At 36.9% G+C, this 26494-nt stretch overlaps 3 protein-coding genes across 7 annotated transcripts; 1 reads left to right on the top strand and 2 right to left on the bottom strand.

Moving 5' to 3' along the window:
- Positions 1–1054: 1054 nt before the first annotated feature.
- Positions 1055–8309, bottom strand: dbf4 (DBF4 zinc finger). Of its 3 annotated transcripts, none has more exons than XM_044117250.1 (13): positions 7606–8309; positions 7393–7507; positions 6920–7077; positions 5656–5853; positions 5519–5569; positions 5359–5428; positions 5191–5267; positions 5062–5107; positions 4926–4971; positions 4727–4852; positions 3306–3417; positions 2374–2489; positions 1055–2268 (listed from the first exon to the last, which is right to left on the bottom strand). In XM_044117250.1, the coding sequence occupies exons 2-13, from the start codon at positions 7445–7447 to the stop codon at positions 1542–1544; spliced, it is 1782 nt and encodes a 593-aa protein (XP_043973185.1). In that variant the 5' UTR covers positions 7448–7507; positions 7606–8309; the 3' UTR covers positions 1055–1541. The 3 variants fall into 3 exon arrangements, with proteins under 3 accessions (XP_043973185.1, XP_043973184.1, XP_043973183.1); XM_044117249.1 differs by having other exon boundaries at positions 8002–8085; XM_044117248.1 differs by having other exon boundaries at positions 7725–7909.
- On the top strand, positions 8309–15135 carry slc25a40 (solute carrier family 25 member 40). Of its 2 annotated transcripts, none has more exons than XM_044117253.1 (10): positions 8309–8500; positions 8689–8793; positions 10573–10632; positions 10734–10834; positions 10993–11060; positions 11642–11766; positions 12162–12445; positions 13044–13125; positions 14223–14297; positions 14405–15135. In XM_044117253.1, the coding sequence occupies exons 2-10, from the start codon at positions 8694–8696 to the stop codon at positions 14536–14538; spliced, it is 1029 nt and encodes a 342-aa protein (XP_043973188.1). In that variant the 5' UTR covers positions 8309–8500; positions 8689–8693; the 3' UTR covers positions 14539–15135. The 2 variants fall into 2 exon arrangements, with proteins under 2 accessions (XP_043973188.1, XP_043973189.1); XM_044117254.1 differs by having other exon boundaries at positions 8317–8376; positions 14405–15093.
- Positions 14974–25847, bottom strand: rundc3b (RUN domain containing 3b). 2 transcript variants are annotated; one of them, XM_044117252.1, is made up of 11 exons: positions 25625–25847; positions 21918–22033; positions 20407–20540; positions 19866–19951; positions 19695–19784; positions 18823–18903; positions 17898–18072; positions 17465–17622; positions 16545–16691; positions 16058–16119; positions 14974–15985 (listed from the first exon to the last, which is right to left on the bottom strand). In XM_044117252.1, the coding sequence occupies exons 1-11, from the start codon at positions 25699–25701 to the stop codon at positions 15840–15842; spliced, it is 1272 nt and encodes a 423-aa protein (XP_043973187.1). In that variant the 5' UTR covers positions 25702–25847; the 3' UTR covers positions 14974–15839. The 2 variants fall into 2 exon arrangements, with proteins under 2 accessions (XP_043973187.1, XP_043973186.1); XM_044117251.1 differs by having other exon boundaries at positions 14974–16119.
- Between the last annotated feature and the right edge of the window lie 647 nt (positions 25848–26494).

Raw genomic sequence — 26494 nt, 5'->3', positions numbered from 1 at the left:
CTGCTGCTTTGCTTCAGTCTCATGCTGAAGAAAAAGCGTTGTGCATGTTTCACCACAGAAAACCAATCTCTCCAGCTTTGACTGTAAATTCACATTAGGTTTATTATTCGGTCTGGTGTAACTGGTTTCTCCTGGAAGTTTCCTCAGCAAATGTTCTTCATCTGTTAGCATGAACTTCATGTTTGAAATATGTACTTAAGTTTTCTCAAGACAAAAGTAGAAGGTAATGCAGATGAATACATTCTGATGTCTGTTGCCGTGTATTTACAGACTTCAGCAAACAGAGGGTAAAACTAAAAGCTCTGTTGAAAAAGATCCATTCTTACTTCCTGGGCTGACACAGCATTAAATACCACATAGAGGTAAAAATAAAGAGAATTTTGACATAATTTTCTGATTTATTTCATAATATGCAGACACCCTGAGAGCGCTTCCAGAAAAGTGAGTTCTACACATCACCTTGTAGGAACATTAATATTAAAAAATGCACATTAATGCAAATTTAATGTGCATTCATAAGCAATATGAATGCACACTTTTGTATTTGTATAAACAGGCAACATTAAATGTGTCAGTAACACATTTCCATTGTATTTGGACAGAATCTTTGAGCTGTGTTTTTACACAGGAGTGGAAAAGTTTATAATTTGAGTTTGACACTATAACATAAAATAAAGCTGCTTTTTTTTCCAAATTCTGCCTCTTTTCCATTCTCTAAAAGACAATATAATTGTGATAGACAAATGCAACAAATTTTTAATTAAATAACATCCTTTAAATTTGATTTGACACATCACAGATTGATTTAAAAATCTTACCTATCAGTAATTTGGATTATTGCACAATCAATCAAAAGGGAAAAAAGGTCAGCATTGTTTGGCTTCCTGATTCGTAGATAATCAATAGTCAATAGTCTTACAGTCACTAAATAACAAATACAAAGTCACATTCATAGGAAACTGTATGGATAAATGTCCAATTGACACTTTGGTACTTTAAAAACATTCTTTAATTTTCAGTTCAGTTTAATAGAACATTCGATTTATTATCAAAATGTGAAATAAATAACACAAATTTATTAATTAAAACAGTACAAAGTTTCCAAAATACATTTCATAGGCACATACTAACATTCACCTTGTGAGGTTTCCAACTTCCCTTGTGGCTGCATAAAAACAGAAGTTCACCCAGGAGCTGATGTTCACCCAAAAAGAGAATTGAAAAACCAATATTTCATTAAATAGAAAACTTAAGTTCAGACATAAACGTGAGATCAAACCCAAGACCATTTTGTCAAAACTCCAGTCAAACTTTTTAATGTTATATTTTTAGTCTATACATACCCATAATGTAAAATTGTAGATTGTGAAGTTCAGGGGGGTTTTGTAATAATCTTTGCATTAAAATAAAATTTTAAGTTTTTTTTCAAGAAATCAGTTAAACTACACATTTTATCTGAATAAGTTAAATATAATGGTTCTAGTTCATGGCTCAAAAAAAGAAGAAAAAAAAAATTTCCCCCTTTTAGTTTTTGATGTTATCTAATCTGAAAAACCAAGAAACTCCACATCCATGTCATCACTTGACTGAAAAATCTCCCAAAGCTTCAGTAGCGAGTTCTCGGGTTCTGACTCTGCAGACTGGACACGTGGGTCCACTTTCCGCCTCTTGTGTTTATAAGCTCTGATCTTCCTCTGAATGTTTTGCACCGTAGAGAAGATTGGCAAATTAGGGTTTTCTTCCTCCTTTTCAGAAAGACTGTTTTCAGTTTTTGAGAATGTTTTTGCCTCGGACAGAGCAGCGTCGTTGTTCGTATCTTCGGCTCCGTGCGTCACAATACTGAAGTTGCTCGCCGATGCTTCACTCTGCAGGTTTGGACCTCGCAGGTAAGAGACTGAGCTGTTTGTGTCTTTGAGAGAGATTTTGTCTCTGGAGGGAAATGTGGTGAGAAATTCTCCGTCAGAGTGAGGATTTTCTGATTTCGGTTGAGGAATCATGATCTGCTCAGATTTCTGAGTTGAAGAATTTTGCCTGATTGTCCACTTGGATGCAAGAAACCTGTGCCTGGACTTGTCAGAGTAAGTGAAGCAGTTCTTTCGGCTTCTTTTTGTGAAGAAATGTTCCAAACACGACTCTTTAGCTACATCAAAGATCCGGCCCTCTTCTTCCTTTACGGTGTCCGAATGACTCGCGTCTCCTTGGAGACTTTGGCCTGCTTCTACACATGGTCCAGGAACCAACAGAGCAGAAGAAACACTGCACTTCCGTCTAAACAAAAACAGCAAATTTTGAAATTAGCAGTGAAATAAACAGAAGAAATAAGAAATGATCTGATTCTTGTTTGTGTGGCAAATCCACAGGAGTAGAAATTACCTCATGCCTTCAGATTTGATGGGAAGGAAATTAAAGTGCAAAGTCGAAACCTGCTGGTCCACAACCAAATACTCGTCGCTCCTGGAGAAAGCCTGGTGACGTTCACTCTGCAGATGCTAAAATAAAAATACATTTTTTAAAATAAATAAAAGAAAATAAATAAATCATTATAAGAAATGATGATTACAGCTGACTAAACACCCAAGAGAGATTCTAGATAAACTGAACTAATAATTCACTAAGCAACATAACACTGAATATTGACGTCATTGGGGGCCATCAGCAGGTTTCCATGGATACACTAACAACAACAGAGCTCCATCTATTATCTGGGACAAAATTAGTACTTGTGCGTAAGCTTTAAAATAGAGCTGAGATGATTAATTAAATTAATTGGTGTTTATTATAATTGTGAACTGATTTAGTAATTGACTAATCATCAATTGACTCACAAAAAGGCCATTTGCTGAATGAACACATTCATAGTAATTAAACCAAAAAATTTATAGTATTGCATTGACGATTTAAAAAAAAAAAAAAGCCTATGTTTATTCTACACAAAGTGGCAGTTTTAGGTTCACTTGCTTCAAATTCTGCAAAAAAAAAAAACCCCAAACAGATTATTTGGTCAATCAGGAAAAAAAACAAACAAACATCAGATTAGCCTTGCAATGAATTGATGCTAAGTCAAGTTGGAACTCCTGAGCTTTTCACATGTTGATGTTAGATTTTTTTATTTTTTGCTATTAATGCATCCTGCAAATGATCGAGCGTACACTAGAGGAATGGCAATAATTGCCTGGATGTGATTGTTATGTTTCTTCCACCGTTGCTTTCAAGACTTTCCATAAAGGCTGCTCTTGTATTTCACAATCTAACCGAACATATTTATTGTGCACAACATCACTTGTCCCCCCCCAATGAAATCATACCATCTTGAGTTGGTCATATTTGACCACGCAGCACTCGCAGTAACCGCCTCGCTTCTTCTCTCGGTTCTTCTTTCGGCCTTGACCTTTCTCCTCAGCACTTGAGGCTTTCGCTCTGCAAGAAGGTTAAATGTAATGAGATGTTGACTCCAAACTCTGCAGGAGAGTCACATTAAGAGTGCATGACAAAAAATAATGTTATCTAAGAATTAAAATAAAGACATCAGTTATCAATCAACATTTTACATTCTGACCTTTGATACCGATATGTGTGATGTATAAGCATTTAATGCAGCCAGACTTTATACAAAACACTCCTTTGTAGTCTTAATATAACAATTATATTGAACTGACAATATGGTATTGGTCAATCACCTGCATGACCGCATTTATAGCAACCAATTTTTAAAACTCACAGTTTGGAGAACTGTACTAGGTCATGCATATGAGTTTGACATCTCTGCATTATAACAACACAGACAAGAATCTTTACAGTATTATGTATTTTTCAGGCACATTATGTCATTTTATAGCACAATCAAGTCATTATTTTACCTTCAGGCCTTATAAAAAATTTATAATTTAATGCCTTGAAATAGGAACTCTCTTTAGGAAACTCTTGCTCTTTCTTAAACTTCGAGAAGTCATTACGTCATTCTTCTATCAACCCTTTCACAACGTTTTTAACCAGCATTACACTGAGCAGTAGCTCAGCAGATGAGCAGCTCCGCCAAATGTTTGCTAATTACTGTGGGCTAGTCTGAAGGAGCTGATTGGTGCAGTCACAGGGGAGGGGTGCTCTGTGACCTTGGAAACTGCGGCTCCAAGCAGAGACACACTTTGATATGGCTCACCATCCAGGGCGGCTGAGCCTATGAGCAAGCACACAATATTTGCCAATAAAATAGTTGGAGACTGATGCTCCGCTTTTTACCTACACTTAAGTCAAAAAGTGCCTCGAAGGCTGGAGTAGTTCCATCCCAGGTGTTTTATACAGCTGAATTGTTGGCATGGGACATGAAAGGATCGAGACAAAAGTCCAGGTATGATTTTGATAAGGAATAACTTCATAACATGATATAAAGCTCTAAACCGTTTATCTTAATTATGAAGCAAAAGATCAACTTTTGTCTGTAAATTATGACCGCACAAACTAAGGCGCCACATTATTAACAAGTTGGGTCGAAACGGAGAAAAAATAAGTGTTGCCCTTTTCTCAATGGTGTAATATATATATTTGACCTACTGCAGCATTTTCTCTGCATATAATCAAGGAAAAAAAAAGACCATTACCATAAAAATGGCCTCAAATTGCAAGATTCACTCCATTTAAAAAATAATCTTAAGGGACCATTCTCAGTTTTATGATCATGATAGCTCATACACAAAAAGTAATTTTGTGCTGAAGCACAGAGTGATATCACCTGTGTCCATGTTGTTTGATTCCAGAAGGATTTCTCTCCTCGACACAGAAGGGGCTGTAAGGAGCTGCTGTCTTCAGGCTGAACTCCGGCAGGTTTGGCATCGTGAGGTAGATTGGACGATAGTGTCTGATAGAAGAGGAGATGCTGTTCATTTGTTGCCACTTTTTAAGAGTCAATGTGTACTATACCCCTTTTTTACCTGCTTGAATCTTCAATCTTAATAAAAGGTTTGGTGATCCTGCCTGCTGCAAATTACATCACAACATTCAGGCATTGATGGGCATCTAATATTCATATATTAAAATTAAAGAGTCAAAACTGGAGACGACATTTACCTTTACATTTCTGAAAACCCAACTTAGTTGAACATTCGTTTTTCACCTATGAAATTAAAGAGCAATGATAAACATTGTGAAGTAATTGAATTTATAACAACAGAACAGGTAAACTATTTTAAGACGTACATGTGATTTCGCAGGAGCAGCTGCTGAAACCGGGTTCCCAAAAATTTTCTTTTTCTTCCGAATGTAAGCCAAAACATCTACAGAGGACACGAAAATAATTCAAGGTAAAGAAAAAATAATCATACATAAAATGGCATTGCATTAATTATTATTAATTAATCAACCAACCATCCAAGTAAAGGATCTTGACACCCCATTCTAGTGCATTTGACAAGATTCTGTCCATTTGGAGCCTCCCCTAAAAAAACAAAATGTCAGCACAGAAAAGAGAAGGATGGATAAAACGCCTAAATAAAAAAATTTAACTATCTCTATAGCTGTAGCCAACCTGTCCTGTCACTACTCTTTCCACCAGAGACTTTCCTCTGCTCTTGATCATCTGTGAAACAAATGCATTTAATAACAAATCATATCCAAAAATATTAAACTTGTTTCAGGGATGATAAAACGCCAGTTCAGACTCACTGTATCCACTTGACCCTGACGCTTTGTTTTGTCCATATGGTTGGGAGGACAGTGTGGGTTTGAGTGGGGTTGTGGGGAACTCTGTCCGGAGTCGGGACTGGGGACAGGAGAGTCCTGTCTGAGGCAGTGCACATGCTTCGCTTCCCGCTTGTTGGAAACCAGATACTTGATTTCCTTACTGAAGAACTTCTCAACGGTCTAAATTCACAGAACAGAAACACATGCAATAAAACTTTTAGACATATGTGAAAACAATGCAGAAATGTATCCAATCAGTTTTGAAATTTATCTGGTGCTGTGTAATTTATGATTAAACCCCAGCTGTGACTGTCAGCTATTTTTAATTTATTTTATTTATGTTTTTTTTTTTTTTTTTGGGGGGGGGGGTTATATAAAATAGGTTTCCTATACCACATAAAGTCGAGGGAAAAAAGAACTCTAAACTAGACACAAAGATCTACATTTGGTAAAACATCAAAAATTTTAAATGAAATGTGAATATTTTAAATCCTTGTATAACTACCCAGCAATCAACACTTAAGTAGTCCAGCAGGGATTTATTCAGGTTGTCCAATATGTTAATTTATTGCACACAGTATGTAGCTGTCAAATTGCACTAGCTACTGCAATTGAGGTGTTAAAGTAGTGTAGTTATTAAACCAAGCTTTATATTTAGAACAAGATTTTGAATATCTGAGATTATAAATTGGTAAGTTTATAGGGAATAAAGGAGAATGTATGAATTTTTATGTACTTAGTTGCTTTTACAGTCATGGCAAAAAGAAAAGAAACTGATTCCAATAGCAATAAAAAGGCAATTCGACAAAGTCTGGTTTAGTTTTTTTTTCTTCTGTGCAGCAGATTGGCTAAGTTGCAGGTTTTAGCTGGTGCTCTACATCTTCATCCACGATGGTGGACCTAGGTCATTGTATAATTTATAATAGACTAAATTATCTTAGTAGCATAACCTTGATATCCAAAGCAGTGACTGTTAAAATCATAACGTCACTGTGGTTTAAAAACAATAATTACAATCTAAATGAATGAATATTTAAGGTTTTAATGTAAGAACACAGTCTGTTCAAAGCAGCTGATAAAGCAAAACAGAATCTCTGCAAAATTCAGAAAGCTGTTGCTGTGGACAGAGAGAGATTTTGTGATCAAGATCAACAGGATTTGCATAGATAAATTTGGCTTGAGAAACTATCAGATCTTTTCAATATAAAAAATAAATAAATAAATATGAGTGAGAGGTCTTTATTACCCCGCCCAGTTGTTTGATGTCGCTCTCCAAGGTCTCAGCTGTTCTGTTGGATTGTAGATCCAGGTAAAACACTTTCCCAGCAAAAGGTTTGACTTGTGCTGAAGATGTTTGTTTTGCCTTGCTCACTGATGTCTTCTCACCAGCATTTACACTTTTTCCTGAAACATTGAAGCTAAAACTGTTAAAAGGTTCAGTGGTGGTGACAGTTTCCACAAACAGAACATTTACTTTTCCTTAAGAAAAACATTTAATGGACAGAGATACATTTATAGCTGCTATTTTGTCAATTCAAGCTCAAACAAGGTTTGATCATAAACTCCTTCATCTTTAATGATGTGAATGCGGATTTTTACTCCCGTTTAAAAGTAACATCTAAATGATATAAGGGTGCATTTTGTGTGACTTTTCAATTGGATATAAAGTGTATAAAATATTGCCTATATTACAAAGTTTAGAAATAGCGACATCTGTACCTTGTAAGTTGGATCCAGGATTCTCACGAAGATTTTGACTGTGTTTTGGTTTCATATTTTTCTCACTGACTGAGAACAACAAGAGACTTTACGCCATAAAGTCCGCGTCAGCTCACTGTTCACAAACAAACAAAAAGTTATTCAGAGAACCAGTAAAATAAATAAAAAATAGTCGCAAACGTAGCTTCGCCTCAGTGAAAATGGCATGCTTACCATTTAAATCACATTCAGGCGTGTTAATCGAAAACTATGTCCAAACTCGTTGGAGAGTGTACAGGAAGTTTACAATGTCTACTATGTCAAATTTTATCAAGCCTAAAAGTTGAACTTACTTGACTTTCAGTTTTTTTGTTAAATGAAGAATGTTTGCATAGTAGCCGTATTAAAGCCTCAAAACATGCAGTTGTACATTTTATCTCAGCGTTTCTTCCAACGGTCAGTTCCCGCTTTTTAAATCCAGTATGTTGAGTTTAGGTTGCCAGGTCTGTTTCCTGTCTCAAAATGTGCAACTCTTCTAACCCGTTACAACAGCATAGGGAAAAGAAAACGCTCAAATTTAATTAAATAGCATTCTTAATGCAATGCAAATGTCTTGAATAAGTTGTTTACCGGAGCATTTGACTGGCCGCCTCATTCAAAGTTTAATTTCTTGCGGTGTCCTCTAACCGAAACGCTGCAAATTTGGCAACCCGGAGTTTAGGTAAACTCACGCCTGGTGCTTGAAATGGACGTTTCTTTACAGATACATAACATGCAAATTAAAGCGCTGAAATTGTAATAACTCTGAAATCCCAATTTTGTTTTATTTTTGAATTGAATTCTATTGGTTATTAGTACTATTTTAAGAAACTCGATAAGTAATAAATAAGAAAATTGTAGAATGTGCTGAACTGGACCGCTTCGTTATGTCATCTTGTAACGTTTGCGGTGTAAACAGACATACTAGTTGGGTTATGGCCCCCTGAAAGTACACACGTGTTTCAGGTATGCTCTATTACAACCTTTAGGACAAGAGTTGCTCCCTTGTTTTGGGGAATTAAAAATCCTGAAAGGGACCACGATGATTGATTTCATAGAATACATCAGTGGTGCTCTTGTATTTTAAGAGGTAAGTGGTTAACAAAGCTAATAGGCTAAGCACGGTTAGCCACAGTCTTCTTCTTTCTGAGATATAATTATTTCATAACATAATCACTAAGTCGCATTACTGCATTTCTTATAGCAAGCCATGGCGGACATTTTAGGTAATTGATGTATAGGAATACGTATTATGTATTTATTTTTTTTCCCCCAAAGACGAAATGAACGGTCAAACTCCAGCTTCTCCTGCCTTCAATGGCATTACTCCAGTCCAGCAGATGATTTCTTCCTGTTCCGGAGCCCTACTTACATCTCTACTAGGTGAGAAATCATAACATTACACTCAAGAGCTATAATCATCATAATTCTTCTGTGAACTAGAGTCAGTCTCAATAAATTAGACAAGATAATTTATTTCAACCGTTTACCTTTCAATTTAGATGATCGATTATTTATTTTGAAGAGTCGTTGCAGCTAGTTTAACAAAAGTAAATATTAAGAGACTAATTTTTTTTGCATAATGATTTCTGACGATAAAACAAGCTGATCACCTCCATGATGCATCGATTCAGTAATTCATGCAGAAGGAATCCCATCTATTGAGGGCATAAATTGTTAGGTACAAGGCGTATTTCTCAGTAAGCTATCATTTCTGTATTGAAATCCTATTTTCGTTTGTGATGTGTAATATCGCATTAATAAAGAAACTGAATTTTGGATCTTCAGTGGCTATAATCATTAAAATGAAGAGAAATGCTTATAATCCAAGTTTACTTACTCCATATCATAGATAAGTTTTACCCTTTCAGTTATATTAATTTGTACTTATTTAAATGTACTGATCTGCACCATTATAAACAGCATCGCAAAATATCAAATTCTGGGCTGATTTATGACCCCTCTGTTATGTTAAACATTGTATTAAACCAGGAAAATTCATCATAACAGTGGTGTAATTTATATTGTATAAAATTGCTATTGAACTTTAAACAAATATTCTGGATTATTTTGTGTGTGTGTGTGTGTGTGTGTGTGTGTGTGTGTGTGGTTGGAGTTAAACAGGCTGTAATACTCAGATAATAGTCAGACCAGAAGTGTTAATGTTGAATGATATTTTTATCACTGAAATTCTTTACATGTAGTCTTTTAAAAGAATAGAATCATTTACAGTTAAAATTAAAAAATATTTTATTTTTATGGACACCAGATTTGACTTGGGATAGAAAATGCTGGCGTATCAACAAACTCAGTTCATATGAATGACTTATAGCATCAGTTGTTACCTTTTTCTGAATCACCCTTCAGATTCATAAATCAGGCTGATACTATCAGGATACTATAGAATCCTGATTCAGAAAAAGACCATTAGATGATCACCAGAAGGATTATACATTTTATACATCAGCTCTTTTTTTTTTTTTTTTTTCTATTTATAAAGGCCATCAAATTCTGTACTGGGCCTCCCGTTTTGTCCTCTTGTTGACTGTCTTTATTTTGAGAACACACTGAACAATATGCCCTCATTGACATAAAAATAGATTGAATCTAATGTCTGTGCCCTGGCAAGACCTAAAATTAGAGTGAAGTTAACAACCTGTAATCCCTAAACCCACCTTAATGATCCCTACCAGCAAACTTCTAAACCTTCTGCTTTCAAAGAGGAGCTCACACCTACTAATGATTAGTTAATCAGTGTGATCGCATAAGCACCACCTGGCTGCTGCTTATCCTCTTAAATCTTCTTGAAGCTGTAAGGTACAACTTAGTTGACCAGGAACACTATTGCTGCATTTTATCTTGGTATTTATGAAACATACCTTAACATAAAATCATATGCCGTGTATTATTGTCCACTTGAGGTTTTATTTAGAAAGACTACTGTTAATTTCTACCAACGTCGACATTAATAAATAGCCAAAATATTCTGTAAAAGATTATGGCATTTTAAAGGAATAGGCTTGCAAAATATGCTTACAGGTTCATTTTTAATGTAGAAATGTTGCTTTATAACTTTTTATAGATTTAGCATGGAGGGACATCTGATTTAGTAAAACTTGTTTATGGTAAAACTGCAAATCCTGATCTGCTCCTTTTTTTCAGTCACACCTTTAGATGTTGTAAAAACCAGACTGCAAGCTCAGAACAATCCCTTGGGCAAAGGTACAATTTATAAAAAATATTTTCCATTTGTTTCACATTTGGGAATACTGCATTTTCTACTATACTTGCTAAATTTCAACATTTTTAATATAATTTTACAGGCAAATATTTTGTCTACTGTAATGGACTCATGGACCACATATGTGTGTGTGAAAACGGAAAGGGCTGGTACAAAGCCACCGGCCAGTTCAAAGGCACCTTCGTAAGGTTTCACACACGCACTGGTTGCAGTAAATAGTGTCGGTGTTTAGAGCTCTATGTTAGCTCTAAGGTTTGATAAATGCCCTGTTTCTGTGCAAATGGTGAAAAAAATAAAAATATCCCTAATGGGTTTAAACTTCCCACTCTGCATCTCTGCAGGACGCCTTCTATAAGATAGTTTGCTGTGAGGGAATCACAGCCTTATGGAGCGGCCTGCCCCCAACGCTGTGAGTATAAATTTCCTCTGGGTTTTATTTCTATGCTACATTTTGACTGCTAAATACACAGGGATTCTATGCAAAGTCTGAGAAAGTGTAAAATGTAAGTCTTTTTCAGGTCTTGATATGTACGGAGAAAGTAAGCAGAATATGTAATAACTAGAAAATTTCAGTTTCCTTTCTTTCTTATCCAACAGTTGCATCCATTCATCATATGTTTTATTCATTCTCTCATCCACATGTTTATAGAGCTGTCCTTTGTTGATTTGCTTTTTCACCGATATGTGGATTAATTTATTCATTCTTCTGTTTCTCCTTCCATCCATCAGGTTTTTCCATACATATAATTGGTTTTCCATCCATCTGTTTCCTTCTGATATTTGTTCATTTCTTCCCGTCTCTATTATTTGCAATATTCATGTCTAAACAGCCTATGCCCTTAATGCCAGTTGTTGAGCGATGCTGGTCTATCAGTGTTAATTTATTTTACATTTAATGAATAATTTCATTAATATTTAGTGGAAATCACAGTATTTGTAAAAATGGGTCATCCCTACTACAAAATTCCCCGTGTTTTCTTGTGGTTCCAGTGTGATGGCGGTCCCTGCCACAGTGATCTACTTCACGTGTTACGATCAGCTGTGTGCAGCGCTGAGGGCGAGGATGGGAGAGCGAGCCCAGGAGGCCCCGCTGTTAGCAGGGGCCATCGCTAGAGGTGAGACTCTGCTCAAGGAAGAATGTTACTTTTCTTATCTTAGTCTGATGGAGGTGCTAGTTTCAGCTGAATTAATCAGGGATTTGATTAGTGGTTAGAAATTAATTTCCTGAAGAGCATCTGATGGCAGTTTTGCCCTTTAAACACCAGCTTCATGAATCTGATCCCACACTGATTTCATTACAAGGAAGTGAGAGGTTTCTCTGCCCTGATCCGCTGTCTCTCAGTTTAATAACGCCTCTAGGTGGTCGTTACAAGCAGAATTAAAGAACTGTTTGTAATTCAATCATGATAAACCTGATCTGTTTTTAACCAAAAGGTTTCTTGAAGCAAGCCTCCTTTCTGATACCATTGTCTCTCCCTGCGATTAAAGCTTTGGCTCCTCTTTGTTTCAGTGGGTTCAGCGACCGTAATCAGCCCCCTGGAGCTGATCCGCACCAAGCTGCAGTCTCAGAAACAGTCGTACAGCGAGCTGACCGGCCTCATCCGCTCTGCAGTGCAGGCAGAAGGCTGGTGGTCTCTGTGGAGGGGCTTGGGGCCCACCCTGCTCCGAGACGTCCCCTTCTCCGCCATGTACTGGTACAACTATGAGCGGGGCAAGAGCTGGCTGTGCCAGTGGTATAACACCAGAGAGCCCACGTTCACCATCACCTTCATATCTGGAGCCGGGTCCGGGTCTGTAAGTACCTCCCCCTTCAGGATCCACCATCCGGATGCAGAATTGGATGGCTTATTGTTTTAACTAAATTATTTGTTAATTGTTAGGTCTGTCCCAATCGCAGATGTTGCTGGACGATAAATTGTTCCAGAAGTTATTACGACAGACAATAATCAGGTTTATTTATTAACCACCCTTCCTGCTAAAATCAGCTCAAAGTTCTGTACAGATTAAAAAAATAAACCCACAAAATAAAAACATTTACCCACCCCCGCCTCACATGGAGAAACACACAACTGTATGGAAATTGTCTAAATATTGTTGTTTTGAGACCATTTCCAAGTCAAATAATGGTAATGACATAATAATGCAAAGCAAGAACACTTTCTGAAAGATCCATAATAAGCTTTAAATTCTAATGAACATTTAACACTGCGACTGGAAAACAATTTAAATACCTAAAAAAAAAATTTTAAAACACAATAGATGCAACAAAATGAATTATGAAATCTCTTTGACTTTTGTCATCCAATTTTTGGTAGAAAGAGCAAAGAAAAAATATAAACCATGCAAATGGAAATTATTGCATCTGGCCTACTAATTTGTGTTTGTTTTTCAGATTGCAGCCATCGTCACCTTACCCTTCGATGTGGTCAAAACAAGACGGCAGGTCGAGCTTGGGGAGCTGCAAGCTAAAAACTGTAATGATGTCATTATTTCTTGATTGATTACATGATGTCTGTAAACATTGTTAATGCTTCTACTGTGATCAGGGATTAGATTAAAGATGTGGGGGGGTTTCATGTGTCACATGAGAGGCAGATGACTGGCATACTTTAACCCTTAGAGAGCAGGTTGTTAACATGTGACGGTTAATAGGGTCAAAAGTCAAAGCCTGAAAAGGTTGGGATGAAACTGAGCATCATTGTGTTGCTTTCTCATTGAGTGATGGCTTGCATTCATCTTCTTTGATTTCTGTCTTGTATTCAATCCAAACTGATAAACTCAGTGTCCGCAGTGTTGAGCCGTTTACTATCTGAGTTGTTTTGTTGCTCTAAAGGGACAAGAGATTCAACGATACCTACAACAAAAAGACAAAATCATAACAAATTCAAGTCATTCGCTTTGTTTCTAAACCACATCAGCTTAAGGAAAGAGAAATTGTTGTTTTTGTTTTTTTAGAAAAGGAAAATCATAGCAGATTGTCTATAAGGACACGGTACATTGGATTCAAGTTGAAGAAGCAATCTTTAAAGCCTGAAATTAAAAGGGAAGTAACATTTACAATCAACTATTTTGAGCTTTATATCAAAAACCTCCCCGGAGTGTTGCTTTGATTCTTTACTGCATGTTTGCTCTCACGAAGCTCCTCTTCAGAGCTGCAGTTTTCATGCGTCCGCCTCACAGAGCCGCCGTCCCTCGCGACTCTCCCACTCCGTTCCTCCAGATTAGCAGCAGCAGCAATTAGCAAGCACCTGGACTAACTGCATTTACTCAGTTCATTATAGGAGCTACCTCTCAGTGAAACATAGTTAAAAACATAGTTAAAGGGTTAATGGAGAAATGTTGCGAAGACGTGATAAAGGCACAGTGTCAGAAAAAGGAGGAGCTTCTTAAAGAGACAAAAGCTCAATTTCAAGGTGTTCAGTTGCAAAGTCAATTTGATATATATAGTATTTTATAACAACTGAATGTAACACAGTCACTGGATTGTGCTTTAAAACGGCACACAGCACTGCCCCTTTAACACGATGATTGAATATAAACCTCTGACTGCTTCTTGTTCCCTCGGTGTCAGGTCCGGTTTCCTCCTCCACTTTCAGCATCATGAAGAAGATTGTTGCACATGATGGCTTTCGTGGGCTTTTTGCAGGTGTGTACTTATCTAAAGTATCTGTCACCAGTCTGTCTAAATGAGCAATGTGATACAAAGCTATGCATGAGTGTGTGTGAGATCTTAACGAGTATTTTCTCTGTCAGGTTTCTTCCCCAGGCTGATCAAAGTGGCTCCAGCCTGTGCCATCATGATCAGCTCATATGAGTTTGGAAAAGCCTTTTTCCGCAAACACAACCAGGAGAGGATACTTCCGCAGCTCCACTCCACAAACACGTGATTGGTCCTCCCAATGGAGCAACCATCACCGTGGCAACAGCTAGATTGCACACAAGAAAACTATAATTCTGTTCTAATCCTAAACACAGCAGCAGAAATAGGAGTAGAACTAATTATTTAAGCCTTTCCATATTTAGATAAATGTATGTTAAATACCTTTAGGTATCTATAATTTATTTTGTGATTTAGGCGATGAGAAGTTATTTTTCCATGTAAAAGCGAAGCTGAGATTACATGGATGGATGTGACAGCCAGCAGATGGCAGCCAGAGTTTGGTTTGTACTGAGTCCTCAGATATGCGACGTTTCTCTGGAATCATGTGCACCGTGCCTGAAGATACCTTTATCCTGCTGCTTCTCACCTGAAAGCCATGTTGACCAAACTGGGTCAAAGTAGAGGGATCACCAGGAGCCAGAAGAACTTTATGAAACTGGGATTTCTCTAATGTTCTGATTTTATTTCCTCTATTTCCCACTTCACCTGTTTCTGTGGACGTCCACACACGTGTCTGAAAGAAAATTGTGTTTATTTAAAATAAAATATAAAAAAAAAAAATTCAAATAAGTTCAATAAAATGTCCAGTTAATGTCTGTACAAATGTCTGCTGGAATAAGCTGAAGGCAAAAACTGTATTCAAGTGCTGAGGTGAACAGCTAGTGACCATGTATCCAAATTACTTTATGCTGATGTCCTAAAGCAGGAAATGTTTTTTTTTTTTATGTAAGTCAATGTAAACATCTAAAAATAAATGATATCAACCTGCCATTAGATAGCTATTAAATTGAAATACTGCATCGTATTTAAAGAGGAAGATTACCTGAGAACAAAATCCTGTGACGACGCAAAATGCACAACACTGACTGGTGGCAAAACAAAGACAAACATTTACATTTTAAATTAAATCAGTGGTTTAACCCCCAGTATCATTCTGTATTGGAACAGAATAGAGCTTTGCTTCATTCAGTCTGCAGGAAAGTAGCAACTGATCTGGTCTACAGTCAGTATTTTTAGCACAATCTTTCAAAATCATCTTTTGCAACAGTGAAATATGAGATGAGAATTCGTACAGCAGCTCTAAAATCGACACAATTACAAAGTAGGACAGAAATTACGCCTCACAGATGAGAAGCAATCTAACGCTCATGTTGATAAAGTCACATCAGCTGTGACAGTTTTCAGTCTTGGTGTCGCTGAGCTACACCAGCTCCTCATTCAGAGTTAAAGAACAGAAAAATCAGCAGGAGGAAAGTTTCTGACTCCTTTGAATTCTTGACCCGACGAGCTGTTTGGGCGTCTCGTCTCCTATGACGGAGTGACACCTGGACTGCTGATCTCTGTCGCTGGACTGGCCAAACACTCACTGGACCTCAGGCTGGCCAGAGATTTATAGCTGGCGACTGAGGTCAGGGAGCCACAGAGGCCTCTGAGAGACGGAGTTTCCTCTTTACCTGAAGAACAAAGTGCACATTCAGTGCCCAAGAGACGGAGAAAGGTATTTCTGTTTTTAAGAGGAGACCTGCCTTGTGTGTTTGATGTGAGGCTCATGCCTGCAGACAGCTGCTCCAGACTCTGGAAACTCTTCCTGCACAAAAATTAAAAAGAAACCGTTTGTAGCATTAAATCAGACTCAACATTTCCTGTTTCAGCTCAGACAGGATTACATAAATTACTTGTATTTGCTTAATTACACAATTATTACAGGAAAGTTTTCTTAAAACTCAGTAACTGATAAAGTTACAAACTGTATCAAACTTAAAGCAAGGTGGCAGATTTAATGTATCTGCTACCTTTAAGGCTGGACTTTGATGCATTCTCTTTTGAGTTGTTGGACAGATGTATCTAAAAGTTAATAAGGTGTGTTTTTTTATGGTTTTTGACTCGCACAGATAAAATAAAACCACTGTAAACATTTAAAGAAGCTAAATGCGATATGGAAATCAGTGACAATCGAAGCATGTTGCGTTAAAGGAATTGGAGAAACTGAACAATCAAAAACAAATTGCGTACTCTTCCCATTCCCCGGTGCTTTTCCTGTACAGCAGTGTATCCAAGGCAACGGCATTGGCATCCAAGGCATCTGGAGACGGCCACTGATTGGTCAGATGGGCTGTTAATTCCTGTCTGGAACGCAAGTCATTGTTTTTCAGCACAGTCCTGAAATCCAGAAAATGACAAAGCCAGCATTATTATTATTATTTAATTACCAAAGTTAACTGTAAAGTGTAGCAGAGCAGGAGTCCTGTTTCCTCTAGGGGTCGCTCTGCTCCAACATGTCTAGTTTACGTAGCCCAGTGTTAGAAGATGCAAAAGACGTGAAATTGGTGTAAAGATTCACCTTCCAGCAGGAAAATAAAGTACAGCTGGAGCTGCTTTAACCATCTCTGCTCCCAAGAAGCTCAGTGTTTAAACCCAGGATGGTATCTGTACCACTTTACTTTACACAACTTTTATTGTCACTGATTGGAAATACTCTATCTTATATTGTTGAAATAGATGTGCACATTTTGTAATTTTTTTTAATTAACCAACTGACTTGCACATTCCTCTGGACTGGAGTATTGTTTTATAGTTATTCTCCCCATTGTGGGATAATAATACATATTTCTATTCTATTCTATTAGCGTAATAGATTAGAATCGAAGAACATTCAATTTACTAAATTGCGTCGGTTTATCAAATAAAAATCATGCGCGTCATAAAATATAGAAATCATCTAGAGGTTGATGTTGCAAGACGCTGTAGTTTAGTTTTGCTCATAAACACTATTTCTCACCATGTCAAAAATGCATCCTGAGACACAACAAACCCCTGCAGCTCCCAGGGTTCTTGCTGCTCTAAATGTCAAGTTTGCAGTAAGATTCGCCTCAAAGCTCGCAGCCATGCGTACACACACCGACAGACACAAACGCCCTGTAAAGAAGACTCACAGTTGGTTCTGCAGTTCCACTATGATGTACTCAAGCTGTTGTTTCTCCAGTGTGTGTGAGAGGTGTGTGTCTGCTAGGCTCTGCTGAAGGGCTTTGTTATGAGAAACGGCCGCCGACAGCTGAGCTTCCCGCAGACGGACCAACTCTTCCAGGTAACCCTGAGGCGAGCAAACACACACAGTCACACACAAGACAGACTTGTTTGTTTATTCTCATGAAGGCACTGCTGTGTTGATGCATATTTGAAACGTTTGTTTTCACCAAATGTAAACAAAACATAGCAGGAAAAAAACGCACATATTGAGACTTAGCAGGAACAGTAATCTGTTGTTTCCTTCTTGGCATTTCAAAAAGCCGGGCGGCTGCGTATCATGGAAATGTCACGCTGTCTCATATAACGTCACCCAACACAAAGCAGCACAAAACAACACACCTTCTGCTCCAGAGCCAGGCGGTACTTCTGCTCAAAGCGCTTGCACTTGCTGACCAAGTTGCTCTGCTCGGTGAAGATTGATGCGGCGGTGGCCGTTTTGTCAGGGGTGCTGCTCTCGCTGCAGCTGCTTCCCAGAGTCCTCATCTCCTCTTCATCGCTGCTGATGCTGTCTGCGCTGCACAGGGAACCAAACCGCATATCAGTATGCAGCCATGTTGGCCAAACTTGACAAACGTCTGACCTTTTGTTACATTTAATCTCACACCCTGACAGCAGGCTAAGTTCTTGGGTTTTTAAATGAATTCATGTGAGTAGAAGCAGGAGGCTGGATGAGATATAATTTAGCTTCTTTCTTAAAACTTGTCAGCAAGGACTGGTTGAAAGACAAACCAGGAAGTGGGACAATCCATCAGGCTGCTGGAAGCAGGGGACTTGATTTTGAAGAATCTGCCTCTCTCTCTATTAATAGCATAACTGCTAAAACATTTTTGGTGTTAGGTTGATTTATTTTTACAGTTGTGTTGTAGTCAAAATGTGTTAATTTGAATTAGTTGTTTATGTTTATGCATTGTTTGTCTTTTTTAGATTTGTTGTTGAAAGCCTTTTGTTAAGATTTTTTTTTTTTTAAATAAATAGAAAATCTTTTTTTATATATGCCTTTGTCTTTGTGCCTTACTGGTCGGACCGTAACATTATACTTTACTTTTTAAGTATAAAGGAATTTGTAAATAGTAAATCTTGACCTTGTGAAACCAAAGTATTGCAATCAAAGGTGGCAGTAAATGTATTGTAGTTTATTAAGGACACCCACCCACTACATTTAATGTTTATTTCTGCAAAACTGTCTACTTTTTTTCTGTCATTTTGTCTTTGCGGCCCTAAGAGTGTCACACCGGTTTGATGAGAACCATTTCTTTGGATTTACCTCTGTGTGAACTTCAGGTAAGGCGTGTAGTCGATGACTGCAGGACAGCTGTCGTCCAGACCCTCCCCTTTAAGACAGAAACTAAAAAGGAGAAATTAAGATTGAAAATCAAAGCACAGAGCTGCTCCTTCCAAATACAATACTTTAGCCAATTAGGTTAATTTCTTGAATTAACAGCATTCTTATCATTTTTTATATTCTCTTTTTTTTTTTTTAGTAAAAGTTTTAACATTACTACATCTATACTTTGCAAAAAAAAATATTGAAATTAATCTTTGGTTTAATTTTTTTTTAAATTTTTTTTTTAATCTAATGCGTCTCAGCAATAAATTTGTTGAATGAAGCCACATTTCAAAACAAAAAACAAAAAAACAAAACTTGAATAACCCAGTGAGAGGTTGCACATGTAATTTACTGTGCCAACTGAGATGTTGTGTAAGTTTAAAGATTTGTCCAATTTTTTGAAAAAAATACAAAATCGTACCAACTTTTTTTGGTCTAGTTTCTAGTTGCAAATATCTTTGAACATTTGAAATAAGACCAAACTCATAATGTGGGAAAATGCGCTGTTATAAGTGAAATAATCTGCCAATAGAACTAGTACCTCTTTTAATCAGTAATAAGGAATTATTGATTTGAAACAAGCTCTTATACCTTGAAAAAAGTTACTTGTAAGTTAGTTTTGTCTCATTTCAAATGTACTAAGATACTTGCACTGGAAGCTAGAGCAAAACTGCTTGGTAAGGTTTTGTATTTTTGCATTGCAGTAACTAAAAAGGTCCCATCTCTTCCTGTCTAGATGACAGCATCAGTACAACAGAAGGGGAGAAAGTCTCACCACTTCATCTGAGACAGTAGATTATGAAAAGAACCTGAAATCAATGGTGTTAAGTCCAATGAGCGTGTCTGCCAACAGCCCTGCCTCTTCTCTCAGTATGATCGCACCTTCCTCAAAAAACCTCCTGACACAAACACACAGATCATCAGCATTAACTCGGCTCACAGAATATTAGAGATTTAAGACGTTTTTGGAATTTGAAGACCTGGTTGTTTTGAAGTCCTTCAGCGCAAAGGAGATGTACTCTGAGAGTCGTTTCTCCATCAGAACAACCCTCATCCACGCCCTTCCCTGCAAAGACACAGACAAGAAGAAATGTTGCCCTCAAGAACAACGAGACAAGCATTTATGTGTCAAAGGAAGTAAACGTTTGTATTAAATGGGTTAAAATAGAATAAAAATGTCTGTGATGTTTACTGGTAAGATTCCTGTAGCTAAATAAAACTTAAATTGGCATTAAGGTTAAATTGATAACTGATTGCTTAATTAGATCAATTTTTCAGAGAAGGGATTTTGGCAAACTGTACTTTTATAAAATCATACATGCTACATTTTTGTGTCACAGCAATGTTCTCTAGATACACAAATGGCCTAAATTCTGCCTTTTTAAATTTTTGTAATAGATAAAATGTATTTTTGATACTGTATGTGTTGAGTATCCATGTTTTATGCTCTTGCGGCTCTTCTCTAGCTCTCCCTGCAGTATAGGAACATTTTATATGATGCCGGCGTGGAGGGGGCTGCACCTTCGCTCTTGATGATCGCACATTTTCCATGCTCTCGATGCTTCGGATGCAGTTATGAGGCACTTTGCTGCAGGCCGCTTTTATGTAATCCCAGAAACTCCGAGGACTCTCATAGCCAAACCACGTCGTCTGACCTGAGCAGAAAATACAGGGACACGGGGAAGTTGTTGTTCTTTTACTAGAAAAACATTTTCTGCAGTTTGGTTTGGCTTGAATGATCCATTGAAAAACTAAGATTACACTAAGCTACAATGCAAATTGTAGCAGTTAATTGTGTCGTCCTCAAGTAAAAGCTGGATCAGACAGGAATGAATTGGACTGATTTAATTTGAACTCAATTTGATTTTACGTAACTGGATATGAAGTGGACTGTAGAGAAGACATATGATAGAGATGTGATTTATAAATAAATGAACTTAATTGAATATCAATCGTTTTCAGCTGAATTGTTGTTTTTGATTGAATTTCCTTTTTGAATGTGTGCTCTGTCCCATGTATCAATGAAATTAATGCTCAGTGACGACCAGAACTAAAGACTAATCACATCATTACATAAGTTTTGAAAAGGTTTCTGGAATTTATTCAAAAAGTATTTAAATGACTTATAGGGGATCAACACAAATTATGATAAAGAAGAGTGAATGGCTGTATCCAATTGGCATTAATTATAATTTTTTTTAAGTTTCTAGTAGTTGGAAAAGACTGTAAAATAAAAAAATAAAATCTAACACCTTTATGGCATTTATGTTAAAGATCATAATTTAAACCTGACACTTATTTTAGATTTTACACTTCGGAAGTCAAATCGTCTTGGTGAGTCACATAGCCTTGCAAAAGTGTTAATGTCTATTGAAACTTTTCTAAAATTGGCAGCATAATAAATCCTGTGATAGACCAACACAAAGTAGCGCATAAACAAAAGGAGAAGGATTTGTGATTTTCAATATTCTGATAAGTGCTACATGTATCTATCTTCACTTCTGAGTCAAATCTGTAGCAGCTTTGTGCATCGTGAGACTGGACTGTTTTTCTGTTTACCTTCCCAAAGCAGCTGAAGCTCATCCAAATGGGATGGAAAGAATCTGAGAATAAAGTTCAAGAATTGCCACATATTTTCAATTAAATATAGGTTTAGTTCACTCCAGCAAAGGAATCTGATCAAACCCAACCACTCCGCCGCAGCTGCGATCTGACAGACCAGCTTTCAAACTACACCTGCTGAGGAAAGCTATCCCCGCAGCATGATGCTGCCACATCATCTGCCATTTTCGGCATTTAAAATCCTAAAACGGAAAATATCCCATTTTGAATGCAGGCGAAAACATTCAATTCTGAACAAAAGACCTTTTCCCACAAATTTGCTACGACTCATATTGTTGCAAACTGCAGAGGGCCTTTACTTTCTGCTGATTTATCAGAAAAATCTATGAGGGTGTAATGAGACAACACTTTAAATATCTCTTTAAAGCACTACATTGGTGTCTATAACTGTGTTTATAACCTTTACGTGCCTTTGAGCCGATGGCTGAGGATGTGCTCCAAAATGGACACGAAGTTGACAAACTCTGGGGAAGCGTCGTCGATGGTTTCAAAACAGGAGCGATCCAGAAGAGTCTTCACTGAAAACCTGAACAGAAAGAAGACGGACACCAGATCATGTTACTACAGACTTCAAAACCACAAATTTTCACTCCACGTCAAACCTTTCTATTATCGATTATAAGCAGACAATATCCAGACCTGTCCACAGCAGCAGCAACAAGGCTTTAATTAGTCTTCTGTGATGGAACCAGCCACAGCGTGCAGCACAAAGAGACTCCATCTAATCTGATTTCAACTAATTATACAGGAAGGAAAGTCGGTCCACGGGGCTGCGATGCGTTTCAGGGTGTACATGTGTGCTCTGTGAATCCTGTCAAACTGCATGTGGCCTTTGACACAAAATAATCTGACTTCAAATCTCGCTCTGCCTCTCGCTGCTCCGCCTCGTTGCTTAGCAGCAGGATGACGATGGACCGTGAGCTTCCAGCACAACTCCAGATAAATCTCACCTGTATCATCTTTCAGGAACCTTAAAATATCTTTTAACAAATGCATTTACCCGAAGCCCAGCTCTCCTTAACGGCACCTGCTTTAGTAATTCGACAAATCATTCCGTTATTTCACCCTTAATGTTTGTTTACATTTACAAAGACAAGATCAGTAAGCAGTTTATTAAACAACACTGTTTAATGTTGCTCCTTCTGATTGTGAAAACACAGAAGCATCAATCTGCCTGTTTCCGATGAAGGAGGGTTATTTTTATACCCTGTGCATTAAATGGAAACTTTGCAGCTTTAATTAGAGCTCAGCAAACAAGCAAATCTGACGAGCTCAGCAAACTCCACAGTTCTGCCCAGCGTTGACTCCGTAAGGGTACACACAGCACTTTTCAGGTTTTATCATTGCCCACTACTGCGAATGAGACTCTGCAGCCTGACATCAGAAAACTGCAAAGATGTGACCTACAATGTAGCAAGTTTATTGAAATTATGTTTTGTGTCGACTGACAGTCATCCTAGCCATCATCATATCACATAAACCCCAGATGAAAAGCTGAAAATGTGCTTAAATGAGATACAAAGTTTTACTCAAAGAAACATGATAAAACATTTATAGAAATTTCCACAAAGCTGCAAATTTACTCTTTGTTATTTAAATAATAAAAATTAAAGCTGCACTGGATTGATAAATTGACAAGGAATCCAATAACGTCCAAGAGATAAATACAGATATGTACCACACAGATGTTAAGACAAGCATTTATTTAATATTATTTAATATTTACTAGTGCTTTATTGTATTTTTAAATATATGTATATTAACATATATTTCAGATCTGTTTATTTGTGTATCATACATTATTGTAATTCTTCATAAATTTATTTTTAATATTTATTAGTTTTTTATGCTGTTCTGACAGATTCAAACCGTACAACATTCAAATTAATGCATTTCTGTTGCATGAAATCTGTACTGATTGTGTTCTCACTTGACCAAATCGAGGTATCGTCTGTTTAGTTCCTGTATGTGTAATGCTGGGGTGTCCAAAGTGTGGCAAGGGGGCCATCTGTGGCCCTCAAAATAATTCTGCATGGTCCCCTAATGTAAACCAAGAATAGCATAAATCTGGTCCAGTTGCACAAGCGGCTGATTATTTTAATTTAACTGTAATTAGGACTACAAATATCTACCAACTTACTCAAAAGCCAACTTGCCACAACGATTTATGAACCTTGACAAAATATACCAAACATTTCCACCTTTACCAAGGCAAAAAATTACATATATATTATTTTCTATCTAGTTGCCATGTTCATCCCATATGCCTATATTTATGCACTTGCCTGTATTGCACAGGTAACAAAAACTATTTAAATGAGAGATGTTTTTGGGGTTTTTTTTGGTGGGGGAGACTCCAGAATGTAAACACTGCAAACTGAGACAACACTTTAAATATCTTTAACCAATCAATCTTTAAATCAATCTTTAACCTTAGAAGCCTTTATTTGCTGCTGCAACAAAACGAAAAGCACAGAAAGGCAATCTGCATTAAATTGCTGCACATTACACTTTTATAAATCATTAAACAGCATCCAGAGAAAGTTAGTTTGGAAAGTCGACGTCTTATTTCTAATTAAAGCTGGTGCTGCATATCTATAGCAATGCCTTGTTTTCTCTCTTACAGTCACAATGTTGCTCCTTCATACATCCTTAAACGTCTCTACAAACATTTAACTTTATAAATGACAAAAACACAATACATATCCATTAATTTGCTGATGCTGCAGTTGAGCAATGTCAATTTGAATTCACTTCTTATTTTTATTCATTTTAAGGTGAAAAGGGAACCTTCAAAAAAGAAATAAACAGAACAGATTAAAAAATAGTTAACATTTCTTATGGATAAACTATGGAATAAATTACACTAAACATAAGAGAAACTGGTCAGCTGATGCACAGATAAAGAGTGATAATACTAATGCTTTTAACTACATGAAAAAGATTATGGTGTTAGAAAGCTTTAAAAACAATAACATATTTAAAACATTCAAAAATAAATACAAAGAATAAGGTCAATTGGGTTAAATGCAAGTTGTCAGCTGGATATTAGCAAATCAGAAGGAAATACTTTATTCCTACTAATTATTTTCCCAATAGGTCTTGTTCATTATAAAATACTTTGTATTTTCTCTCCTCTTTCTACTCCCCCAGTCAGACCAGTCAGCATTAATGATGACTAATGTGGAGGCAGGGACAGTTTGGCAAAAACACCAGCCTCATCAGTGAGTAGCAGCCAGTTTTAATTGTATTAATGCTTAATTCTTGAAGAAAGGTTGCTTTTCACTTTCTGCTTCAGTCTAAACATGGAGCATTCTGCTACATTACCAGGTTTGTTTGACAAACAGCTACTGCCAAAACAGAAAAAGATGTGCACTCCCACACATTCCTCCTCCTTTTATGATGTGTTTACTGTCAAAAAACATTCACTGGGGACTGCCAGTCAGTATCTGACATCTGCCAGCAGGACTCAAAGGGCCATAAATCAATACTCTGAACAGTAAATGACAAAGAAGGCAGACAATACAAGAAGATGACAAGTGTTTGCTCACCTCAGCATCAGCCTTTCTTATAGTCTACAAACAGAGAGCTGCTTTTAAAAAGTAGGCATACACAACTAAACATTTACACTATTATGCAGATTTCTTTATTTAAGTTGCATTTGGCTTTTAAATAAGCTTTTGCACTAACTGAATTGCTCACCTAGCTAAATTCAAAGAACAAAATCTTTGTGTTGGGTCTGTAAAACTAGCTTGAGCCGTGCACTGAAGTGAATGTGAAGGTATCAAAACAGAAATATGAGTGTATGAATGTTTAATGAAGAACTCGGGAGGCTGTTGGTGTTTGACTGAGATAAACTAGATGACATTAAGCTACTGTGCAGCAAAGGCAAACCACCACATCCCCACTTTACATACCTAATCAGACCTCATTCAGCAGAAGGCGACTCATGAGCTTTGTTTAGTCAAATATTCTTGGTATCATTAAAACAAACCACTAAATCTAAAAAATAAAAAATTAAAAAATTAAAAAATCCTCTGCCAACAATCCAGCAGCAGACGCAGTTAAGTTAATACTCCTTATCATAAAAGGAAATCAGTAGGACAGAATCCTCTACCTGCAGACTGTCAGCAGGTTCTTCCTTTCCACCACGGAGCTCCTGCAGGCTCCCCGCTTGCGGCTGAGCGACGCCATCCTCCGGCCCCGGCTGGCGTTTGCGGCGGTGCGGTGACCCACTCTGCTGCCTCAGAACGAGGGCAGGACCAACGGTGTTCGTCACACCAGAGCGGGGGAGCCGAAGATGCTCCACTGGAGAAGAGAGAGCAGGAGGACAACACTGAAAAGACGCGCAGAGCGCCTCCTGTTGGCTCTTTCAAAATAATAGCATCTGAGATTTACCAAATATTTTACTGCTCCTTATTTAAAACAAAGCGCATAATAATAATAATAATAATAATAATAATAATAATAATAATAATAATAATAATAATAATAATAATAATAATAATAATAATAATAATAATAATAATAATAATAATAATAAACTATTAAAAAGTTAACTAAGCTAAGGTCTTGGTTGAATATGGATATTTAGATAATTTTTTATGTGTAATATACACCAAATATGTTTTTATTTTAATAATATTTTAATATTTTTTATACTATGTCAATTCATTTTAATTTGTGATTGTCAAACTCCATTTTTTAAATGATGTAGAAAGTCTTAGGGCGCCATCTAGTGGCTTTAAATAGAATAACACATTCTCAACCAAGTATGTCTGTGCCCTGCTGCTTTTTCTTTTGCTATCTATTTTAGCATGTTCAACTTATCTTTCAGGAGATCATCATTATACTAATTACATTTATTTATTTATTTATTTATACATTGAAGGAGAGTCTTTTACCCCTTGCGGCTCAATGGTAAGAAACATTTGAGAAAAAAATTATGGTTTTATCTTTGATTTGTTTTTGTTTTGTGTTTATTTAT

The sequence above is a fragment of the Gambusia affinis genome, linkage group LG05 (genome assembly GCF_019740435.1).
Source record: "Gambusia affinis linkage group LG05, SWU_Gaff_1.0, whole genome shotgun sequence".
Taxonomy (NCBI): Eukaryota; Metazoa; Chordata; class Actinopteri; order Cyprinodontiformes; family Poeciliidae; genus Gambusia; species Gambusia affinis.
Note: the sequence above shows the minus strand (reverse complement) of the source record. Positions and strands in the feature narration are given on the sequence as shown.

Coding starts and splice junctions, on each gene's coding strand:
- slc25a40 (XM_044117253.1), top strand. CDS start 8,694: ATGAACGGTCAAACTCCAGCTTCTCCTGCCTTCAATGGCATTACTCCA. Junction 10,633..10,733: donor GAACAATCCCTTGGGCAAAG/GTACAATTTATA, acceptor ATAATTTTACAG/GCAAATATTTTGTCTACTGT. Junction 12,446..13,043: donor CTGGAGCCGGGTCCGGGTCT/GTAAGTACCTCC, acceptor TTTGTTTTTCAG/ATTGCAGCCATCGTCACCTT.
- rundc3b (XM_044117251.1), bottom strand. CDS start 25,701: ATGGCGTCGCTCAGCCGCAAGCGGGGAGCCTGCAGGAGCTCCGTGGTG. Junction 19,785..19,865: donor AAGGACTTCAAAACAACCAG/GTCTTCAAATTC, acceptor TGTTTGTGTCAG/GAGGTTTTTTGAGGAAGGTG. Junction 16,120..16,544: donor AGCACCGGGGAATGGGAAGA/GTACGCAATTTG, acceptor ATTTTTGTGCAG/GAAGAGTTTCCAGAGTCTGG.
- dbf4 (XM_044117250.1), bottom strand. CDS start 7,447: ATGAAACCAAAACACAGTCAAAATCTTCGTGAGAATCCTGGATCCAAC. Junction 5,268..5,358: donor CAAGATCCTTTACTTGGATG/GTTGGTTGATTA, acceptor TGTCCTCTGTAG/ATGTTTTGGCTTACATTCGG. Junction 2,490..3,305: donor AATATGACCAACTCAAGATG/GTATGATTTCAT, acceptor TTTTTATTTTAG/CATCTGCAGAGTGAACGTCA.